At 33.7% G+C, this 24,867-nt stretch overlaps 1 protein-coding gene across 6 annotated transcripts in view; it reads right to left on the bottom strand.

Moving 5' to 3' along the window:
• CALCRL (calcitonin receptor like receptor) overlaps positions 1-24,867 on the bottom strand; it is a 112,651-nt gene that overhangs the window by 37,450 nt on the left and 50,334 nt on the right. For 2 of the 6 annotated variants that reach the window (XM_060152477.1, XM_060152480.1), the window contains 7 exons: positions 14,681-14,770; positions 14,407-14,495; positions 13,261-13,353; positions 10,832-10,964; positions 8,012-8,122; positions 7,800-7,912; positions 6,318-6,409 (listed from right to left, as the gene is read on the bottom strand). In XM_060152477.1, the coding sequence (XP_060008460.1) occupies positions 6,318-6,409; positions 7,800-7,912; positions 8,012-8,122; positions 10,832-10,964; positions 13,261-13,314 (503 nt within the window). In that variant the 5' untranslated portion in view covers positions 13,315-13,353; positions 14,407-14,495; positions 14,681-14,770. Of the gene's footprint in view, positions 1-6,317; positions 6,410-7,799; positions 7,913-8,011; positions 8,123-10,831; positions 10,965-13,260; positions 13,354-14,406; positions 14,496-14,680; positions 14,771-18,268; positions 18,383-19,377; positions 19,443-24,867 lie in introns of those variants that run through there. The other 4 variants (XM_060152483.1, XM_060152482.1, XM_060152481.1 and 1 more) reach the window with 4 other exon arrangements.

Here is a 24,867-nt window from a genome sequence, read left to right as displayed (position 1 = left end):
AACACAACCCCACCCATTAGCAGAGAGGCTGCCCAAAATCATAATAAGTCTACAGACACCCCAAAACACACCACCAGACGTGGACCTGCCCACCAGAAAGACAAGATCCAGCCTCATCCACCAGAACACAGGCACTAGTACCCTCCACCAGGAAGGCTACACAACCCACTGAACCAACCTTAGCCACTGGGGACAGACACAAAAAACAACAGGAACTACGAACCTTCAGCCTGCAAAAAAGGAGACCCCAAACACAGTAAGATAAGCAAAATGAAAAGACAGAAAAACACACAGCAGATGAAGGAGCAAGATAAAAACCCACCAGACCTAACAAATGAAGAGGAAATAGGCAGTCTACCTGAAAAAGAATTCAGAATAATGATAGTAAGGTTGATCCGAAATCTTGGAGATAGAATGGACAATAGAACGGACAAAATGCAAGAATCAGTTAACAAGGACCTAGAAGAACTAAAGATGAAACAAGCAACGATGAACAACACAATAAATGAAATTAAAAGTACTCTAGATGGGATCAATAGCAGAATAACTGAGGCAGAAGAACGGATAAGTGACCTGGAAGATAAAATAGTGGAAATAACTACTGCAGAGCAGAATAAAGAAAAAAGAATGAAAAGAACTGAGGACAGTCTCAGAGACCTCTGGGAAAACATTAAACGCACCAACATTCGAATTATAGGGGTTCCAGAAGAAGAAGAGAAAAAGAAAGGGACTGAGAAAATATTTGAAGAGATTATAGTTGAAAACTTCCCTAATATGGGAAATGAAATAGTTAATCAAGTCCAGGAAGCACAGAGAGTCCCATACAGGATAAATCCAAGGAGAAATACGCCAAGGCACATATTAATCAAACTGTCAAAAAGTAAATACAAAGAAAACATATTAAAAGCAGCAAGGGAAAAACAACAAATAACACACGAGGGAATCCCCATAAGGTTAACAGCTGATCTTTCAGCAGAAACTCTGCAAGCCAGAAGGGAGTGGCAGGACATATTGAAAGTGTTGAAGCAGAAAAACCTGCAACCAAGATTACTCTACCCAGCAAGGATCTCATTCAGATTCGATGGAGAAATTAAAACCTTTACAGACAAGCAAAAGCTGAGAGAGTTCAGCACCACCAAACCAGCTCTACAACAACTGCTAAAGGAACTTCTCTAGGCAAGAAACACAAGAGAAGGAAACGACCTACAATAACGAACCCAAAACAATTTAGAAAATGGGAATAGGAACATACATATCGATAATTACCTTAAATGTAAATGGACTAAATGCTCCCACCAAAAGACACAGATTGGCTGAATGGATACAAAAACAAGACCCATATATTTGCTGTCTACAAGAGACCCACTTCAGACCTAGAGACACATACAGACTGAAAGTAAGGGGATGGAAAAAGGTATTTCATGCAAATGGAAACCAAAAGAAAGCTGGAGTAGCAATTCTCATATCAGACAAAATAGACTTTAAAACAAAGACTATTAGAAGAGACAAAGAAGGACACTACATAATGATCAAGGGATCGATCCAAGAGGAAGATATAACAATTGTAAATATTTATGCACCCAACATAGGTGCACCTCAATACATAAGGCAAATACTGACAACCATAAAAGGGGAAATCGACAGTAACACATTCATAGTAGGGGACTTTAACACCCCACTTTCACCAATGGACAGATCATCCAAAATGAAAATAAATAAGGAAACACAAGCTTTAAATTATACATTAAACGAGATGGAGTTAATTGATATTTATAGGACATTCCATCCAAAAACAACAGAATACACATTTTTCTCAAGTGCTCATGGAACATTCTCCAGGATAGATCATATCTTGGGTCACAAATCAAGCCTTGGTAAATTTAAGAAAATTGAAATTGTATCAAGTATCTTTTCCGACCACAACGCTATGAGACTCGATATCAATTACAGGAGAAGATCTGTAAAAAATACAAACACATGGAGGCTAAACAATACACTACTTAATAACGAAGTGATCACTGAAGAAATCAAAGAGGAAATCAAAAAATACCTAGAAACAAATGACAATGGAGACACGACGACTCAAAATCTATGGGATGCAGCAAAAGCAGTTCTAAAAGGGAAGTTTATAGCAATACAATCTTACCTTAAGAAACAGGAAACATCTCCAATAAACAACCTAACCTTGCACCTAAAGCAATTAGAGAAAGAAGAACAAAAAAACCCCAAAGTTAGCAGGAGGAAAGAAATCATAAAAATCAGATCAGAAATAAATGAAAAAGAAATGAAGGAAACGATAGCAAAGATCAATAAAACTAAAAGCTGGTTCTTTGAAAGGATAAACAAAATTGATAAACCATTAGCCAGACTCATCAAGAAAAAAAGGGAGAAGACTCAAATCAATAGAATTAGAAATGAAAAAGGAGAAGTAACAACTGACACTGCAGAAATACAAAAGATCATGAGACATTACAACAAGCAACTCTATGCCAATAAAATGGACAACCTGGAAGAAATGGACAAATTCTTAGAAAGGCACAACCTGCCAAGACTAAATCAGGAAGAAATAGAAAATATGAACAGACCAATCACAAGCACTGAAATTGAAACTGTGATTAAAAATCTTCCAACAAGCAAAACCCCAGGACCACATGGCTTCACAGGCGAATTCTATCAAACATTTAGAGAAGAGCTATCACCTATCCTTCTCAGACTCTTCCAAAATATAGCAGAGGGAGGAACACTCCCCAACTCATTCTACGAGGCCACCATCACCCTGATACCAAAACCAGACAAGGATGTCACAAAGAAAGAAAACTACAGGCCAATATCACTGATGAACATAGATGCAAAGATCCTCAACAAAATACTAGCAAACAGAATCCAACAGCACATTAAACGGATCATACACCATGGTCAAGTGGGGTTTATTCCAGGAATGCAAGGATTCTTCAATATACGCAAATCAATCAATGTGATAAACCATATTAACAAACTGAAGGAGAAAAACCATATGATCATCTCAATAGATGCAGAGAAAGCTTTTGACAAAATTCAACACCAATTTATGATAAAAACCCTCCAGAAAGTAGGCATAGAGGGAACTTTCCTCAACATAATAAAGACCATATATGACAAACCCACAGCCAACATCATCCTCAATGGTGAAAAACTGAAAGCATTTCCACTAAGATCAGGAACAAGACAAGGTTGCCCACTCTCACCACTCTTATTCAACATAGTTATGGAAGTTTTAGCCACAGCAATCAGAGAAGAAAAGGAAATAAAAGGAATCCAAATTGGAAAAGAAGAAGTAAAGCTGTCACTGTTTGCAGATGACATGATACTATACATAGAGAATCCTAAAGATGCTACCAGAAAACTACTAGAGCTAATCAATGAATTTGGTAAAGTAGCAGGATACAAAATTAATGCACAGAAATCTCTGGCATTCCTATACACTAAGGATGAAAAATCTGAAAGTGAAATCAAGAAAACACTCCCATTTACCATTGCAACAAAAAGAATAAAATACCTAGGAATAAACCTACCTAAGGAGACAAAAGACCTGTATGCAGAAAATTATAAGACACTGATGAAAGAAATTAAAGATGATACAAATAGATGGAGAGATATACCATGTTCTTGGATTGGAAGAATCAACATTGTGAAAATGACTCTACTATGCAAAGCAATCTACAGATTCAATGCAATCCCTATCAAACTACCACTGGCATTTTTCACAGAACTAGAACAAAAAATTTCACAATTTGTATGGAAACACAAAAGACGCCGAATAGCCAAAGCAATCTTGAGAACGAAAAATGGAGCTGGAGGAATCAGGCTTCCTGACTTCAGACTATACTACAAAGCTACAGTAATCAAGACAGTATGGTACTGGCACAAAAACAGAAATATAGATCAATGGAACAGGATAGAAAGCCCAGAGATAAACCCACGCACATATGGTCACCTTATCTTTGACAAAGGAGGCAGAAATGTACAGTGGAGAAAGGACAGCCTATTCAATAAGTGGTGCTGGGAAAACTGGACAGCTACATGTAAAAGTATGAGATTAGATCACTCCCTAACACCATACACAAAAATAAGCTCAAAATGGATTAAAGACCTAAATGTAAGGCCAGAAACTATCAAACTCTTAGAGGAAAACATAGGCAGAACACTCTATGACATAAATCACAGCAAGGTCCTTTTTGACCCACCTCCTAGAGAAATGGAAATTTAAACAAAAGTAAACAAATGGGACCTAATGAAACTTAAAAGCTTTTGTGCAGCAAAGGAAACCATAAAGAAGACCAAAAGACAACCCTCAGAATGGGAGAAAATATTTGCAAATAAAGCAACTGACAAAGGATTAATCTCCAAAATTTATAAGCAGCTCATGCAGCTTAATAACAAAAAAACAAACAACCCAATCCAAAAATGGGCAGAAGACCTAAATAGACATTTCTCCAAAGAAGATATACAGAGTGCCAACAAACACATGAAAGAATGCTCAACATCACTAATCATTAGAGAAATGCAAATCAAAACTACAATGAGATATCATCTCACACCAGTCAGAATGGCCATCATCAAAAAATCTAGAAACAATAAATGCTGGAGAGGGTGTGGAGAAAAGGGAACCCTCTTACACTGTTGGTGGGAATGTAAATTGATAAAGCCACTGTGGAGAACAGTATGGAGGTTCCTTAAAAAGCTACAAATAGAACTATCATATGACCCAGCAATCCCACTACTGGGCATATACCCTGAGAAAACCAAAATTCAAAAAGAGTCATGTACCAAAATGTTCATTGCAGCTCTATTTACAATAGCCCAGAGATGGAAACAACCTAAGTGTCCATCATCGGATGAATGGATAAAGAAGGTGTGGCACATATATACAATGGAATATTACTCAGCCATAAAAAGAGACGAAATTGAGCTATTTGTAATGAGGTGGATAGACCTAGAGTCTGTCATACAGAGTGAAGTAAGTCAGAAAGAGAGAGACAAATACCGTATGCTAACACATATATATGGAATTTAAGGAAAAAAAATGTCATGAAAAACCTAGGGGTGAAACAGGAATAAAGACACAGACTTACTAGAGAATGGACTTGAGGCTATGGGGAGGGGGAAGGGTAAACGGTGACAAAGCGGTAAAGAGGCATGGACATATATACACTACCAAACGTAAGGTAGATAGCTAGTGGGAAGCAGCCGCATAGCACAGGGAGATCAGCTCGGTGCTTTGTGACCGCCTGAAGGCGTGGGATAGGGAGGGTGGGAGGGCGGGAGACGCAAGCGGGAAGAGATATGGGAATATATGTATATATATAACTGATTCATTTTGTTGTGAAGCTGAAACTAACATACCATTGTAAAGCAATTGTACTCCAATAAAGATGTTTAAAAAAAATAAAATAAAAAAAATAAAATAAAATAAAAAAAAAAAAAAAGAAATTGGAGGAAGGCAGATAAATTGGGAATTTTGGATTAACAGATAACACTACTATATATATGAAATAGACAAACAGCAAGGTCCTACTGTATAGCACAGGGAACTATAATATTTCATAATAACCTATAATGGACAAGAATCTGAAAAGGAATATATATGTGTGTATATATATATACATATATATATATATATACACACACAAATAACTGAATCACTTTGCTTTATATCTAAAATACAGTAAATCAACTATATTTCAATTAAAAAAAAAGAAATTGGAGCTGACTCTCCCTCCACCCTAAAAAAGAATAAACTTCAAGTAAATTTCAAAATATAATATTAAAACTATTTTAAAAATAACCCCCCAAACCAGAAAAATTAACCTAACCATAATATATTGAAATTATTATTTTTAATAATATATATGAAATGTCATTGCTATTTTTTGCACAAAATACCAGTTCTTATAATGTACCATGTATACTGATACTAAAATTGACCAAGAAGTTGAAAATTTAATTAGGAAGGCCTATAATATTTGGCAGTTTCCAAAGCAAATAAGGATAGGTTTACATATTCATTCTGGCTCCCTTTTTACTGCATGACTTCATTCTTATATGCATACTCATTTTGTAAAGTTAGGCTTCAGATATTTTATCAATCTCCTGATTCTCTACATTTTATAAAGTCAAGATAAAGTCAACATATTTCTAATCATTTTAAACATTCAGTTTATTTTAAACATTATAAATCATCTATATTTCATAAATTTTATCAGCACATGGATAAATATGCACATGATACTGCATTCACCAAAGATAATCAGTTAAAAAAAAATTTTACATGTACTTACTTGAAATAAAAGAATATACCAAGTGAGATAAGCAGTGATGCAATAGATAATCCATGTCCAATTATAGTCAGATAAAACAAATTCAGTGCAGTCTGTAATTTGTATGGATAAAAAAAAATTAAGGCTCATATCAATAGTATAATTCTACATGTGTGTAAGCTCAAAATCAATAAAACAACTTATATTTTTAAAAACATGTGATCTGATAGCCTTACCATTTAGTTTGCAAGCCAATGAGTATTAGAATACATCTGGAATGAAGAATATCTATGAAAATTTATCAGGTGATATCAAAATTTATAAATTGCTCTTTTTATTTAAGAAATTAGGAGTCACATATTAAACATATGAAGAAATAAATTTCTTGATCTATGTTGTATAATATATGAAAACCAACATTTATCATTTTGGAGGACATTGACAATTTTCACTCTATCAGTTTGTGCACCTTAAATCAATGATTTTTGTTTGTTTCTTTAGACTTAAATGCCAGATAAGGCTTTCTTTCCTAACTGGGTTTTTTTTTTCGTTTGACAAATTTGAGGCTCCAAAACAAGTCTCAGAACAGTAATTTACAGGCGCCTCTGATCTGTACAAATAAATTTTTTATCTTGGTTTTGACTTTTTCTCTGATTTTTGTCTTTATTCTATTGTAACTTACCATCTTATTGTGTATTTTTATAATTCTCTTCAAACCCTTCTCTGAGTAAGCAAAGAATACATGATTTATAATTATGATAGCTGGCAGTTATCAAATGCTTACTATAGGCTTGTTAGTTTTCTAAATATTTTCCTTATATTAAGTCAATTCTTATGAAAACCTTGTGGATGGGTTTAGTATCCTCACTTTACACAGGAGGGGACTGAGGCAGAGAGAGGTTACAGCTTGCCCAAGGTCACAGCTGGTAAGGAGCAGAAACAGGAAGTCAGAAATCAGAACTCAGCTTTAATCACTGTGACAAACTGCCTCAATATACACACACGTGCAAATATATGCAGGCACTTTGTATCGAACCTTTATTGTTGAGACAAACTGTGACTAACCTTGACTTTAATGTATGATGTTAAAAGTGGGAATGCCAGTGAGGGTGACCTAATAGCCAGTCAGAATGAAAGCTTTCTGCTGAGGGAACTGTGTAAACCCCGCTGGGCTTATTTTGTTTATTTGAGCACAATTCCTGACCGTAATTATAGGAATTCCACCACAGATGAAAATTTTCTTTTTTCTTACATTTTTAAAGTATGTTTAATTTGGAAAATTCTGAACTCCAATACTGAGACACTGAATTACCTAGCAGGATTGCTTCCTCGGTGTAATGACCAAATCAATAATTATTTCTACGAAGATATTTTTGTTCATTGTTTTTATGATGAAAAGGCTTTACAATGGAATGAACACTAGCTAAATTTTCTCCAATATTGTATCGGCAACTAACTTTTAAAATAGTGTAAATTAAATCTGAATTTATAATTATTACTTACCTTCACTTTCTCATGTGTGTTAACATTACATTGGGTATAATTTGTCCATGTTCTGTTGCTTGCTGGATGTCTAAACCAGTTTCCATCTTGATCACAGATTTTTGTAACTTTTTCTTTAAAATTAAAAAGGAAAAAAGGAAACAGTAATTTAGTTAACCTAGGGTTTATTAAATAGATGTCAAGGATATTTGTATATAAATTTCTGCTTTTACCTGAAGGATCAAAGTCCTGAAAGTAATCTGGGCAGTGCTGCATTGATTCTGTTCCTGCAGCAACATCATTCCAGCACAGCCATCCATCCCAGGTTCTGTTGCAATAAATGCCTTAAGGGGAGAGTAGAAATTAGGGCTTACTAACTCTCTCTAGTTATATAGAAAGACATAAATAATGGTAGACTCACACTGACATGGAATAAAGACTGTCTACTGAAAATGAAGGCATCATATAAAATCTTTATAACAATTACTTGGATTATTCACAAAGTAATTATTAGAATAACTAATTGTTAAATTAAATTTAGAAATATCTAAAAAAATATGAGGTTTAGCTTTAATTCTAATTCTCAAAGGTAGCTATTTATTTAATAAATCACATGGTCTTTGCTGGTTTTCTTAACCATAAAGTAGTGGTTAATTATTGTCCCTATGCTTGAAATTCAAAAACTATGGGAAATTGAAAATATGTTTTATTTTAGAAACTGTATTCTTAGGGCAAGTTATAGTATTTTCTGAAGTGAACGGATGAACATTCCAATATTTCCTGTTTCACCACATTAACCCTGACACATACTTATTTAGGTCCCTCCACGAAATTCTAGCTCTTACTTTCCTTCCTTTTCTTTTCAAATGAAGTAGAGTGTTTAATCTCTCATTCTTTTCTTACCAACATTAAGAGAAAGAACCTCTTACATAAAAAAATGTAAAGTTTTTTAAAGACATAGAGAAATAAAATGACCAAAATGTTCCAAAGTTATAAGTCTGTAATCAAAGAGAGTAATTTTCCGCCTTGTTAGGTAAGCACACATAGATAGAAACTTGAATGTTGCATGAGATGTTTATTATTATTAACAGATTTGTACAGCAATCTCAGAATCAATCTAGGCTTCACGGAAATAGAAAAAGTTCTATTGGCCTGAAAATCTAAATAATTCTAGGTAAAAAAAAAAAGCCTCAGATAGTCTGTTTTCCCTCCTGAGATTTTCAAACTCATATAAATAGCTTGCATCCACATATTACTAAATAAATTGCATTTTGTGGCCTATCAGAGAAAAATTTCCTGATACCATTTTAGAAAGCCTCACAAACAAGTCCTTATACTGCTCCAAAAGATTCCACAACACTGGCTGCATGATAGATTGCCAGGTCTAGAATTTTTCCAACTGTGTTGTATGGCATTTGAGTGAGACATGAGTAGGTATTCCATTAAAAAATTATGTAATCAAATAGATTTGGAGAACACAAAGTTAAAATAAACATTTCTTTATAACAAGATTTTCTAGAGTATTTAAAATTACAAAGTGTATTATGACTCTCCAAGAGGAAGATTTATTATGCAGTGATCTTGAACTTATTTTATCACAAAATTATTTTATTATAAAACCCTCATAAATATATTCCTATTGTTAAACAATTAGATTTGAAGCTAGCTTTCACACATATCTAGATGATTTGGAAGGTGTTAATTCAATAATTTTAAACTAATAACACTTAGTTTTTTTGGGTTTTTTTTTGCGGTACGCGGACCTCTCACTGTTGTGGCCTCTCCCGTTGTGGAGCACAGGCTCCGGACGCGCAGGCCCAGCGGCCATGGCTCACAGGCCTAGCCGCTCCGCGGCATGTGGGATCTTCCTGGACCGGGGCACAAACCCGTGTCCCCCTGCATTGGCAGGCGGACTCTCAACCACTGCGCCACCAGAGAAGCCCAACACTTAGATTTTAATGGAATAAAGTGAGAAGCCAGATCAGTTAACAAAGAATTTGTATACAAATTTTAATTACTTGATAATTCAATCCCTATTGAGCTAATATCAGATAGTTTGTCATTGTCTGGCATATTTTAAAGACATGTTTTAACTGAATATATATTGTAATAAAAATATTTGGGCAGATATATCTAACTACTTCTCCGAAGATGAACAAATTGTATTGTTCAGTTAGATTAAGGTTTCAAGAGTTGACCAATGTGGGAAAATTGCTTTTTTTCTCTTTCTCACTAGCAAGTTCATTTTGACAGTTACAAATACTAATAATAACCTACTTTTAACATTTCATGTATATAACAAACATTGTATTTTATACTATCAAATATTTTCCCCCAAAGTTAAATTCTTTGTTTCTACTGATGGTTTAAAGATTTAAAAATATCTAAAGTCTTCACATTTTGCTTTGTTTCACTATGAGTGTTGCATTTTACATTTTGAACATAACTCTGCCTTTAGGGTTGCCAGGTAAAATACAGGACTTGTTTTTGCTTTTGCTAAATTTGGCAACTCTACTTGTCCTTCTCAGAATTGAAGCATATATACGGCACTTAGTAGGCCCTCAATAAATGTTTCAAAAATACCTTAAAAATATCTTAATGGAAACAGAAGCTCTTGGATTTCATTAGCTTTGCTACCAAATGTATCACACAAAGTATGTTATGTGCAAAAAAAAAAATTATTCATCATTTTATTAAGCTATTATCAAGGAGCTTTTGAAAAAAAAGACACATAAATCACATAAACTGAAGATCAACTGTCACTGATTTAATCCAAGACACATACTTATTTGATATTTTAAATATCTTTATACCATAAAAAATGTTACTAAAAATATCCCTGTCACACATATTTTTATTAGAATTTTTAAAAAGAGGCAAGATAATTACATCGTAAAATGTTCTTCATAAGTAAATAATTAAAACTGCACATATACCAGAAAAACTAGCAATTAACCCATTTTTAAGAATGGACCTAAGGGACCCGTAATAATGTAATGAGGTAGTTTTCTTTCAAAAATATTTTAAATGCATTTAAAATTAGTCATGTTTACCTTCTGTTTGTTGAACAGGGTCTTGCATAATTTTTTGGTAACATTCATATTGAGCCGTCATGATTTTATTTCTGGTAACACCCAACTGAATTAAGTCACCAGGGTTCTCTTCTGATTCTGCTATGACAAGAATCTAAGGGATTAAAGAAAAATAAAACTTCAGAATTGTGAGAATGTCTGTGAGAAGCAGTCTGTCACATTGGAAAACAGTAAGTGCAGTGATGTACTGCAGGGTCATCAGGCTCTGGGGGGAAATTCCTGATTTGTAGTGTTTGCCAATTTCCATGGTGTAAATATCCCTACTATGTCCAATTTCAAACCACCACCAAGAGTTTCCAATGGCCCCAATGAGCAGCATAGTCCACAGTTCCCTCTCAGAAGACTGTGGGAGCCAGCTCCAGGCCATGTATCTGGAATGCAGACAGCTGTATTCAAAATTCACCTCTATTTTTTGATCTGGGAGTCAAAATATTTAACTGGGAGTTTAAAATATTTAATATTTAATAGACAAGATATTTAACCACCCCCTCTACCACTACCAAAACTTCTGCTTTCTTATTGTAAAATGGGATAAAATAGTATCAAGATAACAGAGGGGAAGTGTCTGGCACATGGTAAATGCTTAAAATTGTTGCCATTTTTATAATTACATTTTGATAATCAAAATAATGACAAGTTCATTTATGATGTTGGTAAACAGAATTTTTATTGTATGCACATCAATAAAGGTTTTAGGCAAGGTATATATTTATATTCTTCCACTTTAGTAGCTTTATTTTAAGCTTCACTTATACTTTAATTTCTACATGACTTTTTTTCCCGTTTTGTAGCATGAAGCCTGTATAAACCTTTCTTCAACCTTATTTCTTCTTTGCTTTTGCATAATTCCTATTAATTATTTTCCATAAACAGTTATTTTTCTATTCCTATTTTGTTTCCTTATTTTTGATTTTCTATTCTCTAGCAGGAAGTTGAATTTAATTTAAATTTAAAATAAATAGTAAAATTCCCTCAGTATGTGGCACCACTCAAGTTTCACCATCACCTCACCACCATTTAATATTAACTTTTTTATTCTTTGATTGGCTTTAATCTCTTAATAAAGATGTATGCAGCTGTTGTGCTGCACAAGTAATAAATGGAAATTTATAACATCAAGAAAAAATTCTTTCCTCCTGTTCTCAGTTTATAGAATTGCATAAAATCAATATCATTTTTATTGTTACTTAAAAACTCAAGTTTGCACATTGTCTGAATGAATTCAAGAGAAACGGTCACAATTCCTTAAATTACAATAATCAGATTGGTAATCTGTTACAGAACTACCTACAGGGAACCAACTTTGGCCTGTGCAGCTCATTGGCATGCTCAATGGAGGGTGGGAGCTGAAGAAACAGGAATCCTGTTTCTTGAATTTCAGTCTGTTTACTTAAGATAACATCTAAGAAGTGCAGAATTTGGACTGCTCCTAGACTTGAGAATGTTTTTAAATACAAAGGATGACAGGAGAGTAGTTGTGCTTTTTCCCATTTAGGTTTTCTATATTTTTCTTGAGTTTCTTTGTTTGAATCTTTGTGGGGTTTACTTGGAAACACCACAAGAAAATTATTTGCTGGCACAGAATTAGATGAGATTATGTCTCTGAGTTTCTCAACATATAATAAGAGTATAGTCACTGTTTTAATGTGAAACAGGGAAAAATAGGAACAAAAATTTCTGTAAATAAAAATAAAATTAAATGTCTATGACCTATGACCCCTCGAGTACATCAATTGCTTTTTAGTCATCCTTAGTCTACCCTCCACCTCCAGCCCCACGTCCCCTGCATATACATGCAGAGGCATGCAGGAATGCACATACTCACATACACATCTGCCTCAAACTTAGCATCCATGCCTGTCAGAAAATGGGCACTTAATAATTATTTGAGTGAATGGGTAAGGAAATTAATTTAAAACATAGTGCATGATTCCGAAGTGCTTTTCAATCAATACAGGTCAATCAGTTGGCAGAATGGGAGAAAAATCAACAGGTTGGAATTGCTTTTTTAATAGATCTAACTCAGAATCAGCAGGTCTGATTGAAAATATTTCATCTATTATGTACGACTGTACCATAGAGCCATTCCATTTTTCTTTCGAACTCTGGTAATGGCTTTTCTCTGGCGTCTGCACATTTGTGTTCATCATCCCTCCACCCACACTGCACTATCATACTGTTGTGCCTGCAACAGGACTAAAAGCCTAAAAAGGTACACTGAAGGGAAACAAATGATTGCTGATTGATTAGATATAAAAATGTACTTAATTTATGCATCCAATAACTACATGTATTTTTGTGTTATTAGCCTTTATCAATTATGGGTATGTTGGAAGTTAAAACAGAAATAATCATAGATAGGGAGATACATTAGAGAAATTTATGCTTACCATAAGAAAAGGCAAGAGAAACAGAAAATACAGGACACTCTTTTTCTCCATCATTAAAGCCAAGATGAAATATGTTATATAATATAAATCAAACTGCAATAGAAAATAAAAGAAATATAATTTAGCAATATTTATGAAATAAACATAGATGGCTCTCAATGGAAAAAATGTTAAAACTACACAATAATTTTGCTTTAAGGATTGGATTAATAGTCTTACATATTACAAATGTTAAGAGCATCATGGCTTAAAGTACTAAAGAGCTTAATTAAATACATTTTAATTTAACTTAATTAGCCTTACAAGCAGGAAAGCCTCTTACAGATATATTTTTAAGTAATTAGAAAACATCTCACTTTCTTTACCTTTACCAAAGTTGGGATAAAAAGTACAAGGTAAAGAGTTTCACGAGAACATAAAAGCACAAATTTTGATAGCATATTTTACTATAAAGCTTACCTTTATTTCCGATAAGTATTAATATTATTTTTAATTTTATGACTCTTCAACAGTTTAAGGGAAAAATTTGTATTTGGGCCAATTTCTTGAGAGTTAACATCCATAAGTCATAAAAATGGCCTTATGATTTAATAGAAATTATTCTTCACTTCAGCATTCAAGTTTTTAATCAAAAATAAAAGATTCCCTAAGTCATCTATATTATTAAAATAAGTTTACAGGAGATGGGAAATACCAAATAAAAGTATTTCTGTTGAGTATTTCTAATGATAGATACAGTTCTCTGCTAACTTCTTAATTCTAAGAGACAAACATTGCAGGAGTAATGTGTATAATGCTTACTCCCTCTAAGTTCCATGATCAACATACTCTGGCAGTATTTTTATGAAATATAAATGACCATGGTTTAGTCATAAAATATAGTATTTATTTAACTGAATGGGTAAAAAATATTTTTCAAAGGAGATAAAAATCTAATCAATAGATATTTGCCAGTGGACTATGAACTTAGATTTGATTTTGTTAGGAAACATGTCATGATTTTTATTATAGGGCAAATGTTAGAATAAGAATTATAAAAAACTTTTCTTCATTTTACTTAGCATTTGCATTATCACATGCAATGAGAGCATGCCATTAACTAGCACACAGAATCTATGCCATTGCTTGCCCTCATCAATGACTTACCTAGAAGAAACTTTTCTTTTTATTGTAGCAATCTTCCAAATAATGTTTTCTCTTCAATCAGCTACACTGGGCTTTTATTATTAGCTGATCTTTAAAAAATACAACCCAGAAAAAAAAAAATAGGAAGAATTCCATTAATTTTAGATGTAAAAAATCGTGTTGTAATAGAGAGAAAACAATGAATCAAAGTTTTTGCAATTCAAAAATTAATGAGTTGATATTTTAGTTTTTATTGCATGGAACAATGAGAAAAATCTAATTTTCCAATACTTACATTCACAATTGTCTCCAGACTCAAATCACATTTTCTCTTGGATTATACTCAAAACTGTCTTGAAAAATTTCTTAAATCCAGGGTCATGACCTGAAATATTGATATAATAATTTAATATTATTTCAATGAGCCAAAATCATTTCCATAATAAATTTAAAATTTCAAAGAAAATGCCACTAGAAAAATGATATTTTTATTAAGCTATTCCAATTTTTAAAAATCTGTTTTGCTTACAATATATTTGAGTTTTGTCACAAATATTTGTTGTTTTCCATTATATGGAAAAACTTAATGTCAATTTTCATTTATCCAGGATGGTCAAAACACTAGCAATTAACTGAATCTTTTACTTAAGTAAATTTCAAAGAACTAGAGTATGATAAAAGGACTTTTAAATTAAACTGTATTTTAAACTTCCTTTGAATAATTTTATGTAATATTTATTGGAATGTGTTAATCTTAGTTATATCTATTTCCCTAGCTTGTGTGGTGTCTCACAGGCAGAAACCATATCTGATTGATCTTTGTATCCTTTGTCTCTGGCAGTTAATTTACATTTGCTGTATAAATCAATGAATAAATAAATAAACAAATGAAACAATAAAGTACTTTAGGATTTTAAGCTTACAATCAGGAATACTAATCATAACTATTAGTGAACTGTCATTTCTTCTATTAGAAGACTTTAAGTAGTGTTTGAATCTATACTGACACTGAAAATTGGGGAAAAAAGTTCTTATATCAGCATGTTTACTTTCCTACAGAATAAAGTCCTTTATTCAGTTTTTGAGTCCTGTGGTCGTTTGGATATTGAATAAGCAGTAGTTTACTGTACTGTCTTTGGAAGTCATAAAGCTTAAGCCAAATTTAAAACATTAGTCGTCCACATTTTTCTGTATTAAATACATATAAAACACACAGATTTACAAACAGGAATGTAAAGAAATATTGATATTGTTTTATTTGGAAATCAGATAGGTTTTATGAAGCAATGCTTTGATGATTTACATGAGTCAAGACTAAATTACCTTCCATGTGTACATGGGCTCAAAAATTGAAGGAAAAAGTGCCTTAAAAAACATGTTTGAAGTTTTCCTATATCCAACATATTTGAAAAACAGTTCATGTAACAATAGCAGTTACTTTTGTTGCTTATCTAATGGGTTTCAAAATCAGAATTCCAAAAAGTATCTTAGTGAAATATCTCTTAGCATGCAATAGATCATCCTGGCACCAATAATTAAGAGGACTTTATTCAACTCACAAAATATTGATCAGTGCAAGTAATTCCACTTTTACAGCTTTCTCTCTTTACCCTATTCCCTAGTGATTTGGAAAATGGGCTACTAGGGTCAAGATTGTATTCTGCACTGTGTAAACTTGTAGCACTCCTAACCAAGGGGGCAGGTTCATGATCTCTGATTTTATCAAGGATGCAGCAGCAAGTTTGGGTGCCAGTCTTTCAAAAACGTGGTGGACACCTGTACTCTTCATTAGATCTAGCAATGTCCATTTCATGTGGTGATACAATTCGCTTGAGGCATCTACTCTACGAAGGACTCATTAAATTTCCCTACCAGCAGACACATATGGCGAGTGGTAGTTATGGAAGAATCACCTCTTTCACCAAGAGCTCCCTAGGCCAATAATGGAGGGATCATGACTGGGCATATAGATAATGCCATTGCAGATACATATGAAGGTCAGTTTAGATTGAGCCTCATATTGGTAGGTGTAATGGCATGATTATTACTAGGAGAAGTATGTTTACTTGTACTCCTAGGTTTAGCTTATTGGTTCTTTGTATACAGCCTCTCATATGTTCATTCAGCAAGTGGTTCTCTCTTCTATGTTTAGCTTATTCCAAATTTATCTTTGCTGAAGTTCACTTGATATCAATTGACCTAAGCTGTTAAGTAAATTATTGTAAATTTCTCAGTTCTAGTTAAACCATTTACTGACAACTGAGTTGCATGTTGCCTGGTGAAATACATAGTAGCTCCCATTCAATTTGGAGGAGAGATCAAGTACATAATTAAAGGAGGTCAAGTTAAATGACTAAATCTGGTAGTGGATTTTTCCAAGTGAATTTAGGTTTGTTTCATGGGAAAAGCACTTCTTCAAAACTGAGAAAGCTCTAATTTAAACTTAAGTGAATCTGTAATCACAGTGGTACTAGTAGTAGTTACTGGCATTTTCTGTTTCTGCTAGCCTCATGGATCCTATAAATACCATTTCATTATCACACCTCAAAATTAAAGTGGAAGATTTGGTTCTACTACTAGAAACAAAATAACTTTCTTTACTGTACACATAGAATAAAAAATAGCTTATAAATAGTCTACAAGCTTCTTGACCAAAGAATCACCAAAATAAAATTAAAATGATTGATTTCATCACAGAAAGAACTTTGACTTGAGACCTCAACTAACTTTTGAAATATAGCTTCCTAGTCACTCAAGGCTTTATGTAGCATCATTCTGGGTTCATTTCTTAAAATTTCAGTAGATCTGCAGCCCAAGACAGTTCTACCTTTTTTTAAACAGTTCTACATTTCCAAGTCCACAAAGTTTAACCAATCTTCTTGGCTTACTTCAGTGTAAAAACATGTTTTATTCTACATAAACATAATAGATTAGTGTGACTTAATCAATACTAATTTACCAGAACATAAAAGCATAAATCCAGTGCCTTTCAAACCCGCTTCTTATTTTCTCAGATTTTTATTATACATATACACATTTTCCATTAATTTATTTTTCTTAATAATAATTCTTATTTTTAGTTGAGTCACCTAACCCTAATATTAAAAGTGTATGTTCACTCCAAGATTAAGAAAAAAAACCCAACTTTTGTTTTCCACTCCTTCATTTCCAAAATATCTTGGATTTTCAGAGGCCCTAAGCCATATTCTCTCCTCCTTTTATTTATCCAGTCACTATAAAGTTGGCTAACAGAAGCATTTCCCACACATATCTAATTTGCTGTTAAGTATCCTGAACCTTTGTGTGAGCAAAGTGAGGCTGTTTCCTATCTAGTTACATGTCTTCCTTTATGGCATATTAAACAAGCTATATTTCTCCTGAATCAAAACAAGGGAAAAGCACTTTTCAGTCTCAATATTCTACATGTCTATGACAAATGCAAACTTCTTTCTGTCACTTTATACTATGTGGAACAGATTGTGCCACTAAAACAAGTATCCAAGTACAAGACCTGGTTACCTGTTATTCTCTCCTCACTGCTTATTTTTTGGCAAAACGTAAGTCTTTGTGCTAGAATGATTCTTGCAAATTACTGTCTTTACTTCCACTAGAGTCTTTGAGAAAGAAATTCCAGTATAAGGTTTTAATTCCCCACCCCCATCCTGACCTGGAATGTTCCTAACACTTTCAATCCATGAAGCAGTAAGAAAATTAAAATATAAATAGACTTCTCTTTCCTGAAGATCTGTTACTGATGTAAGAAAATCAAACTGTAAGTCCTTTTTTATAATATGGCTTGGGGTTTTCATTATTTAATGAACAGTTACTAAATTACTGTTGTAACATAAAACAGAATTCCACAGAGTGTGGGTTAATGGATCACCTGTATCAGAATCACCACCAGAACTTGCTGAACACGTGAGAATGTCTAGGGCCCACAACAGAACCTCTGCATCAGAACCTTCAGAACTTTGGAATCTGCACGTTTTGCAAGCACCTGAGGAAATTCATGGCCTGTTAAATTTTGGGAAGCACATTATAAATACATCATCATCATTTGGCCATGTTGAAACCTGGACACACTTATATTCCTCTGTCCCTAGGTACTAGCCAGACTATTTTAAAAGTACTATTAAGTATAAATCAAGCAAAATATTCTGCAGTGTTCTCAGGCATAATTAATATCTGAGAACTTCCAGAGCAAGTTATTCAAATATCCTATTTTAAAACATTTCATGTACTGTTGTAATTATTCCTTTGTACCGTTTGTGCCTCTAGATTGTGAGCACAGGAAGAATAGGACATGCATCATATTAATCTCTGTGACTCCAAACCCTAGCAAAGTGGGGGCATAAAGAGGGTATATCAAGTATGTTTTGAGTAGGTTACTTACAAAATGAATTTAATCAAGTTGAAGAAAGCTTGTGTTCTGGGATGTTCTCAACCCTCTCAAACATATTAAAATTTTCTGATACCTTAAAAAAGTCATTGCCTGGATTGTAGTCCAAGAAATTCAGATTCAATTCATCTTGACTATGGCCCAGGTATAAGCATTTTATCAAGTTTCCTAGGTGATACAGGAATATACAGCTAAATTTGAGAACCAGTGGGATAGACAGAAGAATACTGTGGTAGGCAGAATAATGAGCCTCCGAAGATTTCCATACCTAATCCCCAGAATCTGCAATTTTAAGGTTATGGACTTTAAAATAGGAAGATTATCCTAGATTCTCATGAATTATCCTGGTAGGCCTAAACCCAGCCCTTCAAAGTAGAAGAGGAAGGTCAGAGTGATGCAGCAGAAGAAAGGAAGCAGAAGAGATATGGCAACATAAGGAGTTAATGCACCATTACTGGCTGTGCCATGCAGGAGCTCATGTACAAGGACCAGAAATAGGCCTCTAGAAGATAAAGGTGGCCCTCAAACTAACAGCCAGCAAGCAAATGGGGACTCAACTGTACATCCTCAAGGAACTGAATTTTGCCAACAACCTGAATGAGTCCAAAAGCAGATTCTCTCCAGGATCTTCAGAAGAAAACACAGCTCTGCCAACACCTTGACTTTGGCCTTGTGAGACTTGGGATAGAGAAACCAGCCAAGCCCATAGGACTTCTGACCTATAGAACTGTGAGATAATAACGGTGTGTTGTTTTAAGCCACTAAATTTGTGGCAATTTTTTACAGCTGTGAGAAAAAACTAGGTACAACTACTTACCTGATCAAAAATTAATTTTCCCATCAAAACTAAGTGGTAATTTTCTGCTTCCCAACTGGTCAATCATTCCTCCTAACTCTAGAATACAGATCTTTTTCAATTTATGATAGGGTTATCTCCTGATAAATCATAAATTGAAAATATCATAAGTCAAAAATGCATTTAATATACCTAACCTACTGAACACCATAGCTTAGCCTAACCTACTTTAAACATACTCAGATCACTTACATTAGCCTACAGTTGGGCAAAATCACCTAACACAAATACTATTTTATAATAAAGTGTTGAATATTTCATGTAACATATTGAATACTGTACTGAAAATGAAAAACAGAAGGTTTTATGAGTACAAAATGGTTGTAAGTGTATCAGTTTTTTACCTTCATGATCTTGTGGCTGACTGGGAGCTGCAGCTGCTGCCACTGCCCAGCATCACAAGAGAATGTCATACCACATATTGCTTGCCTGGGAAAAGATCAAAATTCAAAGTAGGGTTTCTACTGAATGTGTATTGCTTTCACATTATCATAAAGTCAAACCATTGTAAGTTGGGGACTGTCTATGTATTCATTATACTGCAAGGCAATCACGTTAGCTAGCAGAATTTCTTTCTAGCTGCTCCTAAATTGCTGTGTGATTTTGAGAAAATCGATTCAACTTTTTTTCTGCATGGTTTACCCAACTAGAAAATGGGTACTCAACTTGATCTTTAGCTTCTTGTTTGCTACTGCATCCTTGTTAGAAGAGGTATGCTGGGGTCAGAGAGCCATATTTTCAAACTTAAGCTCTTGCAACACTTAAACTCACTAAATCTATTTCCTGACCTGAAAGTGGGTGTACAAGTAGTGGCTGAATCAATGTTGCCTAGAAATTTTTTTTTTTTAATTTATTTATTTATTATTTATTTTTGGCTGCGTTGGGTCTTCGTTGCTGCACACGGGCTTTCTCTAGTTGCGGTGAGCGGGGGCTACTCTTCGCTGCAGTGCACAGGCTTCTCATTGCGGTGGCTTCTCTTTGTTGCGGAGCACGGGCTCTAGGCACACGGGCTTCAGTTGTTGTGGCGCGTGGGCTTCAGTAGTTGTAGCTCATAGGCTTAGTTGCTCCGTGGCATGTGGGATCTTCCTGGACCAGGGATCGAACCCGTGTTCCCTGCATTGGAGGGTGGATTCTTAACCACTGCGCCACCAGGGAAGTCCTGCCTAGAATTTTTATCATAACTCATCTTGTCAGTGTGTTAAATTGGATAATAGATATAAAGAATTTGTCTAATAATAAATACACAATAAGCATTAGCTCTTGCTATTATCATTATTACTATATTATTTCAATCAGTTGTCACAATGCTAATCTCAACTGAATGAACCAGCATACATATTTTAGTGATTTGGCCAAGGTCACATAGAAGCTTAGGGCTGACGCAAAGCTAAGAACTCAGATTCTCTGACCCTAAATCTGGGCCCCTTTGTCCTGCACCATCCTGACTTAGAGGACTGAGTCATTTATTTGGATAATTAAGGTTTAAAAAGTGCAGAATACATTTCTATTTTGCTTATTCAGTTGTTTTATTTAACCGGCCATTCATTCATTGCATTGCATTTTATTTTTATTCATAAGACACATTTATAATTTTTTTCTGGCACAATTTCTTCTTTTAATTCCTTTCCTTAGAAATGTTGTGACATTTGATTTTTTTTTTTTTAACTTATATTAGTAAATGGCTTGACAACTCAGACTTGCCATTCTGCTAAGGTACCAAAATCAAAAACACATGTATTGTCTCACTTGCAAGCACTTTAAAATGCAGTTTAGATTAAGAAGTACTTCTAGAAATTCAATTAGTCATCTTACCCTATTTCTTGAGCAACTACTTTCACTTAGTTGTGCACGGAGACAGAAGTGAACACAAGTTAAGATTTCTGCTCTCAATGAAAATATTTATCAAGTTAGATAGTGGTAATCTTATACTGATTTTAGAGGATTCGTTCAGTACTTTTAAACACAGTCCATAAGAGTCATTCATGAGGTTCTAAAAAAGGATGATTTCACAACATTTAAGAAAGGAAGCTAGTGCTGGGCCTCAGTCAGTACACTTGCAATGAGCTTGAGCAGGTTACATACCTTCTCAGGTGTCTCATTTGTAAAACAAAAGAGTAGGATAAGATAAATTTAAATATTGAATAAAGGTTCAAAATTTATATAAAAAGAAAAAAATGGTTAGTATAGGAACAGTTTTGTTGAAAGTAACCCAAATCCCAAGTATCCTTGAAACCAAGTCTTTCCTGAAACTTTTTTCTGGCTCAGGAAGACTTTCTCTAGGTCTCCTACTACCAATTACCCAAAAGGAGTTTGAGTTTGAATCTAAGACAGTGGAAAGTGGACCATTTGGCTAGATGCTCTTTCTTTTGTTACATGGGAATTCAGGGAAAAGGTATCTAGGCCAAAAAAAAAATCGCATCTTGATTTCACCTCTTCATATACTGCCTCTTTTTAAGAGCCATTCTTACTTCTGAAAGGCCATTTGTAAAAAAAAAAAAAAAAAAAAAAGGGCTAGTTCTCTCTTCTGCACTGCAGAAAATTGAAATTAGAAAAGCAAACATACTTCCTCATAAGCCCCCTTGCCAGACTTCTCAGAATGGAATCTGATCAGTTCATCTAGGCCAAGCTAAACTTATTACCATCATCACTGGAATAGCCTTAATGCTCCTAATACTGGAAACCAACAATTTCTGAAATTTAGCTACATTGGTTTTTATCTGTTTTTCATTTAACAGAAAATGACTTAGGTAAAAATTTAAAAATCATACAGTGCCAAAAATTACAGGACATGTTAAGAAATGATGCAACAATATACCCAACAAGTTAATTAATGAAAGAGTAAGAAAGATTATTACATTTAATTTATCAAAATCCTATGAGTGACTTAGTATAAAAACACATCTAATATTTAAAAAGGCAATAAAAACTCTCATAAAAACCTCCAGAAAGTATTTTATTTTTGAAATGACACCTTAGTTTAATAATAACCATTAAATTCCAAATGCTAAGAAAACATATATTGTAAATATTGTCCCATTGCTACAGATACAGTTTTCCTTTTTCCAAAGTTATTGAAATAAAGTAGTATCCAACTGATATTTATAATTAGCATAATTGAGGGACAATGTGTGAGGTCAGTTACAAGTAGAGGCAGTAGTTGTACTGATTACTAATATGAGTAAGATTTCCTGATTTTAAAACCCAACTCAGCCTCACACTTGCAAGTTAAAAAACTTCATTAAGAATAGTTTTCTCATTTGCAAAATAGTTTTTAAACCAAAAGGCTATTGTGAAAATAAAATGAGATAATGTACCTAAACATTTTAGAACACAGTAAATGTTAGTTATTATTATTATATCACATTAAAATTTTTAATAATATAAGTAAGTTCATACATGTTTTAAGTTATTTGTTACAATTTCAATAGCATTATAGGTGAAAATTAATCCTATATTTCAAGGTGATCATGATAAGCATCTTGACTTTTTATCTTCTGTAGAAATAATATGATTGTTTCTATTGTCATTTAAATCAGTTATGAAAATATTGAGTTAAGTGAATGATAACAAGTATATTCCAAATATAATATCCATCTAGTTAATAAATAACTGCATATTTCCTAATGCTGAGCTTATATAAACTAAAACTCTAGCAAATTGTACACATTGTAATCAGTCACACTGTAAAGAATATAACATGCTAATCCAATTAAAAACAAGATATAAAACCTCTCAAATTTGACTTTAATTTTAGGTTGACTGTAACAGCCTTTACTAACATTGTATTGGAACCAAAAAGAAAAACATTGACTCTATGCTTACTTGCTTATCTAATGAACATTCCAGGGTGAATAGTTGAATAACCATTAAAGAGAGATAATATTGTGATTAAATTTAGGACTTCATTTTACACTCTGAAGTACTTACTCATGGGAATAATTTTCCCATTGTGGGCATAATTAGCCATTTCCGGTGATTTTGGTCACCTTCTTTTTATTTGAAAGAGGCAAGTGGCCAAATATCAGCCTAATTAGTAAAAGGTAGGTGGGGACCTGAAAAAAATTGCTTTGTACTTGATGGAACAATCTCCCTCCAGGAGATCTAATATGGAAAGAATTGCTTGCCCAAGAGCATAGAAACAAAATACATCTTTCCAGCTCTTTGGACTACGAGCTTTATACCTATTTCCCTTCCACAAAGTCAGGAATCAAGTTCTATGCGAAAACATGTTTTCTTCCTCAGACAATAAAATCAGAAAGTATATAATTCTGCTGGAGTTTTAATTTGAATTAACGTAATAGTCCATCATAAAAGTTATGGTATTTTTGTTATTTGTTTTCAATCTTTCTCAAAAAAAAAATTTTTAAACACCACCTACTAGCATATCTCAGCATTTCGGAACCACGGGAACTCTGTTGATACTGTTGGTCTGGCACACTTTCTTTTTTTCCCTGAAAAAATGAACCTCTCTTTCCACTGGAAAATCTGTTCCCTCTGGTTCAAGTGAGGCTGCTCTACTGAGGTAGGAAGTGACTGAAAACTGGTCAGATTAGCACAATCCTCTGATTTAGGTTGATTTAGGCATGAAAATGGGATCCAATCTGTACTGTCAAAATTCTCCCTGGGACATTTCTTTTAATGTTATCAGGGGAAAACCATCAAGTTACATTTTATGCCTAAACAGGATTGATTTGGAGTTTTGTCTCTTGCAACCAACACGTTTCTAACTAACAATTTGAGAAATGCTAGTGTAGTGGAAAGATTACTAAGAAGGTTCCATTTTGCATTCTGCCTAGCTTTACCGAGCCTAAGATAGTTACGCTGCCAGCCCCCCGTTTCCTGACCTGTAAAATAAGATGACTTCAATCTCTCTTATACCTTGTAATCTAAATATCTCCAAATTATTTTCTTTTTTACCAAGGCAGGACATCATTATTCATTTCCAAAGCATATTCCAAGCCCAGCCAATATGAGTTCATAAACTAATTTTTTCCACCCAATATATCTATGATGTGATTGTTTTTTTCTAAATTTGAAATAGCCTTAACCATATATGCCCTTGGATAATCCACAGCTAATATGTGCCTGCAATAAGATATTTATAGCTAATTCAAAAAGTAAATGCAACTCTTACATGAAAACAAGTGAATAAATTTTTGTGACCTTGGGTTAGGCAATATTTTTTGACATGATACCAAAAGCACAAGTGACCAAAAAAAAAAGATAA

This window comes from Lagenorhynchus albirostris, chromosome 6 (assembly GCF_949774975.1).
Source record: "Lagenorhynchus albirostris chromosome 6, mLagAlb1.1, whole genome shotgun sequence".
Taxonomy (NCBI): Eukaryota; Metazoa; Chordata; class Mammalia; order Artiodactyla; family Delphinidae; genus Lagenorhynchus; species Lagenorhynchus albirostris.
This window is presented reverse-complemented; position numbering and strand designations above follow the sequence as displayed.